Source organism: Strigops habroptila, chromosome 15 (genome assembly GCF_004027225.2).
Source record: "Strigops habroptila isolate Jane chromosome 15, bStrHab1.2.pri, whole genome shotgun sequence".
Classification (NCBI taxonomy): Eukaryota; Metazoa; Chordata; class Aves; order Psittaciformes; family Psittacidae; genus Strigops; species Strigops habroptila.
Genome location: NC_044291.2, coordinates 1,789,352 through 1,803,182, shown reverse-complemented (window position 1 = coordinate 1,803,182; position 13,831 = coordinate 1,789,352). Strand labels below are relative to the sequence as shown.

General features: G+C 47.5%; 1 protein-coding gene across 10 annotated transcripts in view; it reads left to right on the top strand.

The window, feature by feature from the left end:
* The window catches only part of KCNT1 (potassium sodium-activated channel subfamily T member 1), an 80,268-nt gene that overhangs the window by 24,146 nt on the left and 42,291 nt on the right, over window positions 1-13,831 (top strand). For 3 of the 10 annotated variants that reach the window (XR_003994481.1, XR_003994480.1, XM_030507053.1), the window contains exon 1: window positions 11,975-12,259. The exons of 6 other annotated variants lie outside the window; for them this stretch is intronic. Coding sequence is in view for 2 of the 4 variants with exons in the window: in XM_030507053.1 (XP_030362913.1) it covers window positions 12,111-12,259 (149 nt within the window). In the remaining 2 variants the exon portion in view is untranslated. Of the gene's footprint in view, window positions 1-11,974; window positions 12,260-13,831 lie in introns of those variants that run through there. One more of the 10 variants, XM_030507052.1, reaches the window with a different exon arrangement.

Here is a 13,831-nt window from a genome sequence, read left to right as displayed (position 1 = left end):
TTGAGCAAGCTATTTAGTCACTGTTCCTGAACTCGGATTTTGAAGATGGATTTGCTTCATTATAGTTTGATGCAATTACACCCACACTGCTGAGAGTGGAGGCCTCCTCTGACACTTCAGTTCCCACTTCGGATGACTTGAGTGGTCTTTCTAGTCATCTGGAGCAGCTCCACCTCTCTGGCACAGGGACATACCCTTGCTGAGGAGCTCACACACACATATGTGCATGAGTGTGCTCACCCACACGCTGGCACACAAGCAAGAAAGGGGACGTTCATCTTTCCTGTACTCTCTTTCATCCCTGCTCGTGTGAGGTTCCTTAAGACCTGTACACATGGCAACAGTTCCGGCTCAGTAAATCAGCACTGTGAGGTTTTCCCACGTGGAGAAAAACTTTATCGTCTCATTCCAGAGTGGAGATCTCCCCAGTTGCCATCTCAGAGCTGTTGACAGGGGTTGCCATGAGCTGGATGGCTCTGCTGCAGGAGTTACTAATCTGTCGGGTCACTGAAAGTGTTACATGGTGACAGGCTGGTGACACGAGGAGCCATTAAATCTCATCGGCCTCTTCCAGAGCTGACATTCAACAATTGTTCCTTTTCATCTTCCTCCAGAATGCTTTCAAAGCTCAATATTGTCATCTTGTTTGGCTTCTTCCCACACTGTATTTGCACGTAGAACTGCCCAGTGCAGAAGGAGAGGTTTATTGCCAGCAGCTATTGTGCTAAAATTGCGAGGAAAACCAATTTCTAGTCAGCTCTTGTTACAACCTCTAATGGGAGATATTTCTTTCTTGCTAAGAACTTGTAAATGCGTTTTAGTGCCAGAAGCAGGGCTCTGCAGCTAAGAAATATTCATCCTTCCAGGGTTCAGCAGTATAAGTATTTCTGCTTACAGACATGTGCATATGTATGAAGGATGGATGCTTTCCCAATGGTGTGGGTTAAAAACCTCGAAACAAACAACTATGAAAAAGAGCAAAGTCCATTGAACCTCACGGTTTGCTCTCTGATGCCTGGGAGCATGACTCATACAGGAGTCCTGGCTGGCAGAGCTGTGCAGCGTGTTCAGGTTAAGCCCAAAAAGTTAATTAAGTAAATCCAAAGCCATTGTTGGCTGTGCTGCTGAAGGAAGTCCTATGCTGGTGTGTAGAGGAGGGAGAGTGTCTTCCGCTGTGTCCGTGACATGCAGGTTTTCCAAGAACAGCTGGTGATGCACTTTGGATATGGATCCAGCTTTAGAAGTAAGCTTTGTTCATCCTTTAAGCATGCTGAAGCAAAGAGTGCTATGCCAGGCATGGCTGTGCCCTGCTGAATGAAGCTGGCATTCACACCCCAGCAATGGCTTTGCCAAGTGAGCTCCCAAGGGACTGCACGACTTCAGAGGGAGCAAGTTTGGAAAGCATAGTTTGGGCTTTAAATGGGAGGGAGAAGGCAGAGCAGGAGCGTTCTTCTCTGTTGCAGGGAATTATGAAAGACTGAGGTGAAATGCATGTCTAGATGAGTCCCATGCCCTTTGCCAGCACTGCAGGTGCCTTTTCGTGTGCTGATGTGATCCCCTGTTTCCTTTTGAAGGGGTGATTTCAACAGGCACAGTGGGTGCTGCTGATCCGGTGTATACTGGTGAGTGCAGAAGGGCACCGAGATTTGCTTTGGGGCCTGGTGGCTGCTTTTCTTGAGCAACTTCTAAAAGCTGGAACAATTATCCCACCTTTTAAGGCCCTTTTTCTCCTCTAAGCTGCCCTGTTTCCCAATACCAGATCTTAGGGAGAGAAAGAGCACAGCCGAACCTGCTAGGGCAGATATTAATACAGTTATGATATAATTTAATCTTGATCCCATTAAACACATTTAATGATCAGAGTGTTCCTCACTTAGTTTAATGGACACTTTTCCAGATGATGAGGCTGCAAGATCAGACACTTGTTATAAATGTCTGTTTATTAAACAGTCTTTCTTCCTAAAAGCTTCTACCCAGCCAGAATGAATATGAATGGAGAGGATGGTGTTTGCAGCTCGGTCTTTAAGGAGTAAAACATTGGAGCCTATTCCTTTTTATTTTTGCGTGTCTTCATACAAGAGATGAGAACAAGCCAAGACAGGTGTTTTAAGGTGTACTTTTTACTGTGGATGTATGAGGGAGTCGAGCCCCGATGTCCATGAAATAGCATCTGCTGTCATACTGGCTCCTGGAGCGGCTATTTCCTTCCCAACAGATGATTCGGTCATGGGAGCTGAACCAGAAGCTGATGAGCAGATAAGACCAACGGTGTGTAATAACCTGACTTAAAATGCTTTTCTGTGGCTTTAGCTCAACTTCTGCTCCTGACCGGGTGTGCACTTTCATGTGTATGGCAGTGCTTGTGCTAGGGATATTTGTGCAGAAGAGGCCCCTGCAGCCTCTTTCATCAGGGACACAGTGTTTGATGCAGTCATCTGCACACCTTACTCATACATTTCAGAGTACACAAAGTGGGTAGATACCTGACATCGTAAAAGACCTTTGCCATTGCATAACTGCTGAGTTTAAGGCTCTTAGGAACGTTGTGCCTGTTCATGGTGGTGCTTTGGATGGCCCAAGCATTACACCTTCCTGTTCCTTTTAATGTCTTGGTGCTGAGCCCTGCTTTTGGCTGAATGTGTAAACAGGGAGACCCTGTTTGTCACGTCCATGACAGCATCTGGGCACAGCATGAGCCTTGACTTGGGCACTGCACGTCACCTGGGCACCAGGGACTCCTATTTCCTGGCAGAACTTTCAGCTACAGTGCACTGTTGATGGGTAAGCAAATTTCTCTCATTGAAGTTAAAATAAGAAACGTACTTGAAGATCAATGGTCTGGTACAACCCCTTGTTCTAGTCCTTCCCACACACCATGATGAGGCTGTCATAGACTCCATGGAGTTCATGCTTGATTTCTGCAGCACATTGTGAATTTCCTTTTATACGGACTTGCCATTTTCTCTGTCTTACATAATGTATTACAAAATGAATACAGATGGAAATGGGGAATATATGGCAAATGGTACCTTGCATGATCCAGTGACCCTGGAGAGGGAAGAAAATGTTATTTCTATGAGCTATAACCAGCAGAGCTGATGGAGAGCCCCAAAGCCCAAGTTTATTGTTTGAAGATCCATCATTTCTAAAAACAATCAAAAGAAATATATATATATAAAAAAATTTTAAGATGGTTTTTAGCCCATAGAATCACAGAATAGTTTGGGTTGGAAGAAACCTTAAAGATCATCTAGTCCCAACCCTGGGCAGGGACACCTTCCACTAGACCAGGTTGCTCCAAGCCCTGTCCAACCCAGCTGAATGCTAAAATTCTCCACATTTTAAGCAGAAACTGAGAGCCGTTTAATAAGTAAAAACTGCTTTGCAGTGTAACTGATCATTTCATTAGAATTTTAATACTTTAATGACAAAGTTGCTGTGGAAATGTCATACAGAAAAGGCTCAGAGTCCTTTAAAACTGCAGAGTAGGAATCACTTTGGCATTTTGAAAGTCTCTGTGAAACTGCTTCCTGGCAAGCTCTGCCAGGGAACCCGGGGAGGTGTTTTGCAGCAGCGAGGGAGCTGCCTGTACCTCCCGGCTCATTAAACACCATAGTGTGTCTCCATCCGGATTGTCACCGGCTCCTGAAAGCACTTTGCTGCTGGGCTGGAAATAGCGTGTGCTGGAAGGGCTCAGGAGAGGCTGCGTGGGGAGGCACAAGGCATCTTTCCAGCTTTTGCTGCCTGTAAATCCCTTGGGAAAAGCTGAGGCGAGTCCCGGCGGAGCAGGGTGTTCCCCAAAGCAGAGCATTGGTGGGTGATGTGCCACAGGAGTTGGGGGTGAGCGTGCTGCTGATGTCTGTCCTGCCCTCAGCCACTGGGTGAGGATGCTCAGAGCATCCCTCTCCTTTCTCTGGGTCTTGGCTCAGCCACCTGCAGAAGGAGGGCAGCAAGGGAAAGGTCTTGGCCTCGAAGGGGACCTGTGGGGATCAGGCCCTTGGGAAGGCTGGAGGGAAGGAGAGAACTGCCACGGTAATAGCACCACACGATACGGGACTACTGCCTCCTCCTGCCCAATAGCCTGAGTGCGGGGATAGCTTCTGCCCTGCTGCTGCTGTGGGTATTGCTCACCATACCCAGGGATGTTCACAAGGTGTTTTCAGATTCCTGTGGGAAAAATACTGCACAAGCGCTTAAAGTAATAAACATTTTTTAGTGCAAAGATGATTGCAGCTGGGAGGCAACAAATAGCTGCTGCTGGCAGTGGAGGGCAGTCACCTAGGACCCCCCCTGCTCCTCCTGGCTGGGTTTGGGTCCTGCCCTGGCACCTTCTCTGGGCTCTGCTGCTTTCCTCCCTGCTCCCTGCATTGCTCTCCTCCCTGTGCAAAGCCAAGGCTGACTCATGCTCTGGAAAGCGCTGCCGGTCCCTGCGGTCACCGGCTGCCAGCTCTGCCTGGGTGAGGGCTCCGGCGCTGCTCTCATTAAATCTTGGGAAGCAGATAGTGACCCCATTATGCACTCACCTGGAAAAGTGGCTCGGCCATGCCTGATAACTGTGCTCTGCCTGGAGACTTTTCATGCTTCCCTTGCAGATATATATTTAGATTTTACCCAAGGGCTTTTAATTTCCTCACTGGCTTGAGCAGCCGTGACAGGTATACAGATACCTTCCCTTTTTCCTCCAGCTATTTTAACCTGTCATCAGCTTTGTTAAGATATGGGAAGAGATTACAAGTCGCTGTAAAGCTTCAGGAGCTCATTGCTGTGCTTGTAAGCATGTAAAATGCATCACAGAAATAGGAAACGTGTCAGAGGTATCGTGGTTTCATAGGGATATCTGTTCAGCATCTGCTTGGGTCTGCTCTACTTCTTCTTCTCCCCGCTAAGCAGTCCCAAGTTAACACACTGGGTTTGCAGCTTTCGTGTTCGTCGCTGATGAGCCACACTTAGAGGGGTAAAAATGGGTTTGCAAAGGCTGCGATGACAGTTCTGGGATTTGGCGTGCAAGGCTCTTGCATTGCCTTTATATAATGGCTCTCGCCAGCACCCCAGGGAATTGGGGAGTTCCTTGGCAAAGGGGACCTGGTGTCCTTCCTCTGGGCTAGCCAAGAGGAGAATTGACCGTGAATCCCCTCCATCCATCCAGGGCATATCCATGGGGAGACTGGCTGGGCCCCAGGCAGTCGGAGCAGTGGGTGCTGGGGCTGGTGTGGGTGCTGCTCATTGCACCGGGCAGGAGGGAAGCTGCAGAGCATGGATGCCTATTGCTGGGTGATTTCTGAATTCCTGAGTCCTCTGTTCTGAATGCTATGAAATTGTTACAATTTGAAATGTTAATACAGAGAAGTCGGGGAAGAGGCAGAAATCAAAGGCTCTTCTAGTATCAGACACACCATTCCCCTCTGGGCTTGCAGCCTGCCTGCAAGCTCTGTATGTATTTTCTTACTTTACATAATTTTTCCATCTCTCTCCATCAGCCCAGCTCTTCAAAGGCTTCCTTCTGTTTCCAGCTCTCTTGCTGCTGCTAAATATGCCCTCCTCTCTGCTTTCTAAAATGCTGCTCTTCCCTGAAGCGCCTGTGGTCCAGTTTATTAGAGGAGTCTCCCAAACTGCTGAGGAGATGCTGGGCAAGGAGGCAGGGAGCTGCTGCCAGGTGCTGTTCAGTGGCAGTGCCAAGAGTAAATAGGGGAAGCAAGGGAATAAAATGCAGCCAGTTAATTTCTGCCTGTGTCATGCAAGTCTTTTTAGTGCCTTCGAGTGCCTGGTGTCTGCTGCGGCATCGGTGGCTGTGTGGTGGTGTTAGGGAATATTGGTGTTCCCCTGCTCTGGGCTCTCTCCTGTGGGTTTCTTCCATTTGCCATGATGCTGAGCACCCTCCAGAAGTGCAGTGGGGCTGGAGCAGCTCCCCAGGCACACCCTGGTTGGAGATGCAGCAGGGAGGTCCTTGGAGGTGACTCCATAAAGGTGGATGTGGCTGCAATGGGGGCATTTGCCTGCAGCAAGCGTGCTCCAGTAGAGGCTCCCAAATAGAGACAAGGGCTTTGGTAGGGTTGGGGTTTTGGCAGTAACCTCTGAGCCCAATTACCATTGCAGCCAGCTGCTGTGATGACAGAAATCCCTGCAGTTTGTGAGCTTTGCCTGAAATGCTTTTAATGACAGTTTAATAACAACACTTAGCGCTTGGTACAGAGCTTCTCACTCCTGGAACTGAAATGCTTTACTGCAAAGGGTAATGACCATTATCCCCCATGTTCACTGGTGGGGGGGGAGGGATAGCTGGATTTTTTTTGTGAGAATAATTATAACAAGTGGAATTAATCAACTTTTCATATGAATAGTGTTGCTTTTTAAAGACAAACGTCAGGAATGAGTCCTAGATACAAAGGCGTACTCACAGCGGTGTAGATCCATCTGACGGCTTCTCAGGGAACTCGTCAGTGCCTGTGGTGCAAAGGCATTAACCCTGCCAAGGCAGCGTGCAGAAGGAAGAGAAAGCAGTGAAAGTAAATGCAAGATGGAACACAGTATTGACTTACTGGTGCCCTAGATTGTGGTGAGCAGGCACTGCAGGGAGCTGCTCTTTCCCAAAGCCCAATGTGTGTTGTTCCCTCCGCACTTTGCCTCTCCAGCTGCTCAAAGCCCCATTGCTTAGGAAGATTATCCCTGCTCCTAAATGTCCTCTGCGTCTTGGTGTGTTCCATGTAGTGCATGGAGAAATTCCACTGAAATAATTATAGTTTCTTAGCTGGAGGACTAAAAGAGGCCGTATCTTCTTAGGAGCTCCGGCAAAATCACTGTGGGTTGGGTTTTTTTCCCCTCTATCTCTGTCCTGCTCTACATACCCCTGTTGCGTCTTGGCCCTCTTCAGAGTGCAGGCTTGCAGGGGAAAAGGGCTGTGTTCTTCTGCTGAGGCCAGGGAAACAGAGGCTTGTTTTGGCTGGGACCTCTTGGTGTGATGGTCCCAGCACATGGTGAATAATAATGCCTCTCTGCACTGTGACTGCGGGTGGGAGAGTCATTGAGATGCTTTCCTGTGTTGCTGCCCTGCTGCTTACAGCCCCTTATGGGTTCTGTTTGTGGAGATGCCAAGACATGGTTTCACCTGGAAGAAAACTGAAGTCCTGGGAAATCCTCCCATTATCTTTGGCAATTGTTGCCGAGGCCCCTGCTTGCAAGCACTGCAGGGGAGGGGAAGGCAGGAGCCACGATCCGTCAGATACAGAGCACTACAGGAACTTAAATGCCAGTACTTCGAATTGCAAATTGCTGCTGTGGACTTGCCTGGCCCTAATGTGGTGTGGAGCAGCGTGCAGGCAGCACCGGGCTGGCTGCTCGGAGGGATCCACGTCTCTCTTATGGGGAGCAGCCTCTGGGAAGCCCCCGGTCACCTGGATGCCCGTCTCTGTGGACAGCAGGTAGGAGTCACCATCCATCCCTAGTTTTCCCCCAGCCTCTTCAGGAAGGGTTTGATCATCTGTGTCTTTTAAACCCTGATTTTCATGGCACAACTCATCTCTGAGAAAGATCTGTTGGCTCTCTGCAGCAGCTGAGTGCTGAGGTCCTGCTGCCATGCCAGTGGCCGTGGGCCAGAGAAGACCTTCCCCTCCAGGCTAATGGAAGGAAAATGGAGATACGTTTTTTAAATTGATTCTGGATCAATACAAACAGTATTTTCTAAGCACTTTTATTAATAAGTACACACATCCTTTCTGTCCAGAGAGGATTCCCAGGCATCTCCTGTATATTCTAATAACCTCTGCAATCTGAAGTAATCAATGTATTGGTATTGTATTTTTGACTGTAAAAGGAACTGAACCTCTTTAGAGCCAACCCTCTCATTAACTGCAACTCCACCTGCCGATCAGTAGTCAAAAATATGGGCAGAAGGACCTGTCTTGTTAGGAGAAGAATAACTTGGGCTGATCTTGTTCACAGGGAGCAGGCAGTGGGTCTGTGCTTCCACCACATCCCTATGTGGAGGAGCAGCACAGGGATGGAAGGGCGACGTCCTACACAAAAATGGAGGGTGGATCATCAACAGTATTTTCTTTTTGCCTTTTTTTTTTCTTCTTGGCAAATTTGTTATTTTAACTGAAACAAATGTCAGAGAAAAAAAATATTCTAGTGAGGAAGCAGGAGCTCTGCCTTCTGCAATTTTAACTTCACATTGGAAAAGAGAACCATTAGTAAACAGAAATAGAATGAAATCTTTACATTTCCTCAAAAACACCGATGTCTCCAGCCAGCTCTGATCAAGAGGGTGCTTCTAATGGTGCTTAAACAGCGCTACTTGATGCAGCTCTGTGCTAGCCTGGTTGCAGAAGCCTCGTGGAGGGGCGTGGAGTTGTTTTTGCAGGGCTGTGCGTGAGCCTTGGCAACCTCAAAAGCATTGGCAGCTTCTGAAAAGCTATTTAGCAAAATGCATGGTGACAATGTAGGGCATTCCCCAGCCAGCAAAGGGCAAACTTCTTGAAAAACACTTCAGCAAATGGCTGGGCCAAAGAGGTTTGTAGCATTTGTCAAGGTATTAGTAGTGCTCTAGAGTTCATTAAGCCATTAATGTCGTGCTATTACAGTTGTTGGGGTCTTGAAATATAAGAAGTGACTGTGGTGGTAATAAAATTGCGTGGGACCTCACTCCTCCTTGGAGTTATTAAAGGGAGGTCAGGACTGCTCTGCAAAGGCAGCGCAAACACAAACCAGCCTGATGAGGAGCAGTGGAGGGCACTGATCCTTGGAGCCGGGTGGCAGTCTGGATGGAAAGGTCCTAGAGCTGCTTAATGGGTCCATAGAACCAGGCGGTTCTCTAGAGGGGGAATAATGAGCCTTAATGACTTTTCAGCTCAGGGTCCCTTAAATTATTGCTCTATTTGTATGACTGTAGCCCCTCCTGTAGAACAGCAGCTCTGCCCTGGCTGGTGAATTGTCTTGTGAGATGCTGACATGGCTGAGTGCAGATGTTTTCTAGCAAAATGGGATCTCCTACTTGAGTTACCTTTTGTGGTTTTGGAAGTATCTTTATGTAGTTGATACCTTTCAGGGTGACTTTTCAAGATTTTAAAATATATTAAACTGGCTGTTCTTACAGAAGGCTCTGCACACTAATGCTTTCGGGTTGTATCTCAGCATAACAGGTTGATTTTCCAGAAGAACATGGAAAACCCCAACTCCTTCCTGTTTCATCAACTAGTTATACTGGACTAGGTAGTGCTTTATTAATACTAAGTTGAATAGGTGATTAAAAGGAGTGTTGGCAGTTGGGTCTGAAAGGTACCTGGATAAAAGCAGAATATTTAACAATGCAGTTGCAGTGGATTCTATTAAGTCTAATGAAAAATCTGCTTGTTTCTAACTCCTATTTTCCGGAAAATGATTACCACTGCAATTGCTGCTCAGCAATTCCCAGCCACCTCCAGCCCCCGGCACAGCAGTGGTCTCCGCATAATGCAGACGCTGAAATGAGAAATCAGCACTTTGTAATGGGCTCTCCAACTGAAATTAAACAGTGTTTTCCTGGCTTACAGTCGGGTGGTTGGCATTCAGTTAGCTGGGCAAATGCTTCTGGACCAGATAAGTTCTTATTTGGTCTTTGATGTTACATTGATTGTGTTCTGTTAATTTGCACTCCTGGATTCCCTTGGAGAACATGCCGTACGAACAAGGTGTTTGATGTGTAGCTGACCCTAGTGTACCATTGAGGTAACACATGAAGTGTGTCCCTGCAGAGCAGACTCACTGAGCTGTGCTTCAGGTTGTGTTTACAGCCACAGCTCTTTCTAGGAACACTCTGTTTCTCAGCAATGAACATGCTGGATGTACTGAGTGATGCATTTTGCCTGGTGTGTTATTTGAATCTAGGGTAAGCATATAGCAGCCATGAATGCGCATCACCAGCATAGGGGACCTGCGATTAGCCATAGATGTCTTTTCCTATGGAAAAACTCTACACTTTCTGAGTTACAGGAAAGCAGCTTTGTCTGTTCAGTGATGTTTACCCTTTGACATCAGTGCCCTGGCTTTCCATCTCCCAGCCGAGAGGACCAGGGAGCTTCTCCAGTGTTGCTGATGGCTCAGTGACCCAGGCAGCTCCAGGTTTCCTTTGCTTCAAGTTCCTGCTTTACTGCTCCTTCAACTGCTCTTTGTGGCACAGCAGCGCTTGGTAACTGCCTGGGAGGAGGCCTGGGGGGAGAGATTCTGCTAGGGCTGTAGGTCTTTAGGTGACCCTGCATCAGATCACTCCCCTCTCCGGGTTTTCCTGTCTTTGTGTTTAAGTGCTTAACAGAAAAGGTGTCTTCATGTAGAGGTTCCTGCAGGTGGGAACTGTGTTTCTCAAGGGGTTCTTTGATATGGTGTTTGTCACCTTCTATACAGGTAAAGTGTGGCAGAAGAGTATTAAGTTTCTGTTAAAATTCCCCAGGTATTTCCCTAAAAGTGCTGCTGCTTGATGGCCTTAGTGCTGAGAGTATAATTTAAGCATAAGCCACTTTTACTATCCAGTGTCAATCCTGAAATTAATATTCTCCTGGAATGAGGAGTACAATACAATGTAGAATTTGCATATAGATCCCAAAAAGAGATACCTGATTGCCCCAGTCCCAGTGGCTCCTGTTTTGCACGAGGATTTGTCAGACCCTGAGCTGGGCACAGTCCAATCCAGAGGGCTAATAACAGCAGTAATTATATTTGGGGCTTAAGAACAATACCCTGAAGTGAGCAGATATAGAGCAGTAAGTTGAAGATGAAGCTGAAGCAAACCATGAAGCAGAAAGGAATGACTCTCTTAGTAAATGAATGCATTGAGCTAATGAATCATTTTGAGGCAAAAGGAGAAATTAAATGTATGCTGAAAGCTGGCACATTAGTAAATGGACTGTGGGTTTTTAACCATTTTACATTTCAAAATGCTGAAATAAAGTATGTCTTACAGTGAAATCCCATTAAGAAATAATGCTCTGAGTAGGGAAACAAGGATTTTGTTAACAGGAAACAGGGAGTTGGTTTCTCTTCCCAGAGCAGCCAGTGACTGATTGCCTTTGTGCCAAGGGGCAAGTCATGGTTAGGTATTGATCTTAGGAGAAAGAACAGCGTTGGCATGTCATGGGGTGGTATTGGCATATCATAGGGTGGTGTTGGCATGTCATGGGGTGCCGTGCACACTGAAGCACCTTTACGATCCCCTTGAAGATGCTGTTTGTTGAAGGCTGCTATCAGGCACAAGCAAGAGCAGCTATGGCATGGTGGCATCTCCAAAAGAGGGCGGGATACACAACCATCCCTTTGCAGTCCCACCTGTGCACTGGGGGCCTCACAGGCCTATCTCCTGTGCAGGACTCCCCTGGCCATTGTGAATTCCCTTTCTATGACGGACATCTTAAGAAATTGATGCCAAGCATGCTCAAGGATCAGCAGGTTTTGTTCTCACCTGAAAAGGGAACACCAGGTTGTTCTGGGACATGGTGTGTGCACCTCTCCAGGCACTGTTTAGCCTGGCCAGGGGAGCAGTGATTGAGCCCCTGTGGCCTCTCAGAGGGAAGCAGCAGCAAGTTGTTCTTTGCTCAGTTCACAGTGGGTGCGTTTAGGAGGGGACCTTGTTCTGCTGCTTTGTGTCTGCGAGCCAAGCACGCTGAGTCTATTCCCTGGCATGCGGTCCACGCACCGCGCTTTACACAGAGGAATAACATAAAATAGCTTCCTCCCCCTCACGTTGCTACTTAAAACCAGGGATGGGGAAAAAATAATCCCTCAGCCCCTGCCCTGCTTGTGGTGATAAGAGCAATGCAATCCTTTTTTTAAAGGAGGCAGCCAAGGCAATTACGTTATTTAGTAAACAGCCATTTCAGAGATTTCTGCATTGTGGATGTTCTCTCAGTCTTTTTGCACCAAATCCGTTGCAGCAGCAAGGCCAGATAGTTTGCCTTGACTCCCCTCACTACCAAAATAAATGCACAGGGCAGGATTGTTCCACTGAGCAGCCGTGACTGGGGAGAGAGAAGAAGGAAGGAGATGGTACGTGCCGACAGCTCTAAACTGATTGCGGTGAGGATTGCTATGTATGAGAGAGTTCAGGGGGGAAAGAGGAGGAAGTCACAGAGGCAGCCAAAGATCGCAGGATGGCAAGAGCCAAGCTGAAGAATTCCCCCTCTGAGAGCAATTCCCATGTAAAAACTGTCCCACCAGCGACGACAGAAGATGTCCATGGGGTGAGCCCCTTGTTACCGGCTCGAAGGATGGGATCCATGGGGAGTGATGTCGGACAAAGGTATTGCAGGACTGCAGTGGTGCGTGGGGCTTTGTGGGTGGGGGAGGCAGCACCTTTTATCTTTTAAATGAGAGGGAAAGGATTAGTGCCACCATGGGCTGGAGGGGTGGTGGATCAGATCCTCCTGGTAGCTATGTTAAAGAGCCACACCAGCTCCAAAGTTGTATTATGAAATAGGTAGCTGGAGCAGAAGAAAGCCAGTTCCTTTGAATTTTTTATAAGTGCTTCTTGGTTTTCTTATATGCCCAAAGCATGTCTGAATGGCAGCCCTGGGACTGTGGGGCTGCCACACCACACTGTTAACTTGCATTGCACCTTCTCTGTGCAGTATAAGACTGAAGCTTATTTACACTGCTGATGCCACAGCATGCACTGTACATAAGCACCATGTTTGCATGGAAGAAGAGATGCCTGGTCCCCTATCTGAGGAATAATTTATTTGTAACTGTGAAAAAAATAGAAGCTGCCACACAGAATGCTGCAGCCTCTTCCTGCAAGCACACAGCTGATGTGTACAGAAAGAAATGAGCTGTTTTTCAGGAGGATAAAAATGCTTTACATTGCAGTTGAATTGCAGTGTTTCAGAAGAAGACGAGTCCCCTAGTTATGATGAGGATGTATATGTCATTAATTCAGTTCTTGTTCTGTTCATTCCATTTTCTGTTTTCTTTTTTACCCCCATCTTATTCCGCCTTTCCACCCTTCTGTGCTGTCTTCCTTCTTGGCAAAAATTGCCTCCCCTGTGATTGTGTACTGTATATCTTCTAGGATGTAATTTGGAGCTGTTTCTAGCTCTGGCTTCCAGTGCAAATGAGCACTGTAGGAAAGCTTCTGCTCATGGTGAATTTCACTCATTTGGCTTTAGATTGGAAGGAATTAACGCCTCAGCTTCACTATCTTGGTGTAATCTCACTGGTGGGATGGGGGACTTCCATGGCAACAAGCCAGGATTAGTGGTGTGGTCCCCACGGGGGAAGCTAAGAAGGGAGCTGTGTATTGCAGGAGCATGGCAGGAGCATCGGTGTGGTCATTCCCTCCGTGCCGGGCACATGCTTTAGTCTCCAGGTCTGGGAGGCAGAATCCTGGTGTACTTGCGGAACTGAGAGTGCATGTGTTGGTTTAATGTGCAGGGTGTCAGCTCTCCAGATGGCACTGATGCCAGCTCTCTGGTGAGCAGACACTTGGATCTTGTGTGTCACTGTCTTCTGACTTCGTGAGGCAAGGGCTTACACGTGTGCAAAGCTGCAAATGGGCATTGTGTGGGTGCATTGGGACTAAATCCCTGAAGCTTGTGCAGTCTTAGCACGTTTTGGCAAGGAACCTGAATCTTCTCCCAGTGTTGATCAGACTGGTTGTGCGCTGGTTTTGTGTCTTGCTTTCATTGCTTCAAAAAGACATCAAAGATGGACTTGTTCTGGGGGTACCTCTATCTCTGAAGGCATGTCCTGAACACCACTGTTGGCAAAGCCTTTGAAGTGAGCTTGCTTCCTCTCTGTGCCCTTTCAGGTACTGTTGATGTACCCCTCATAACAGTGCCAAAATTCAAGTACAGATGCACTGGGGCTAGAAAGA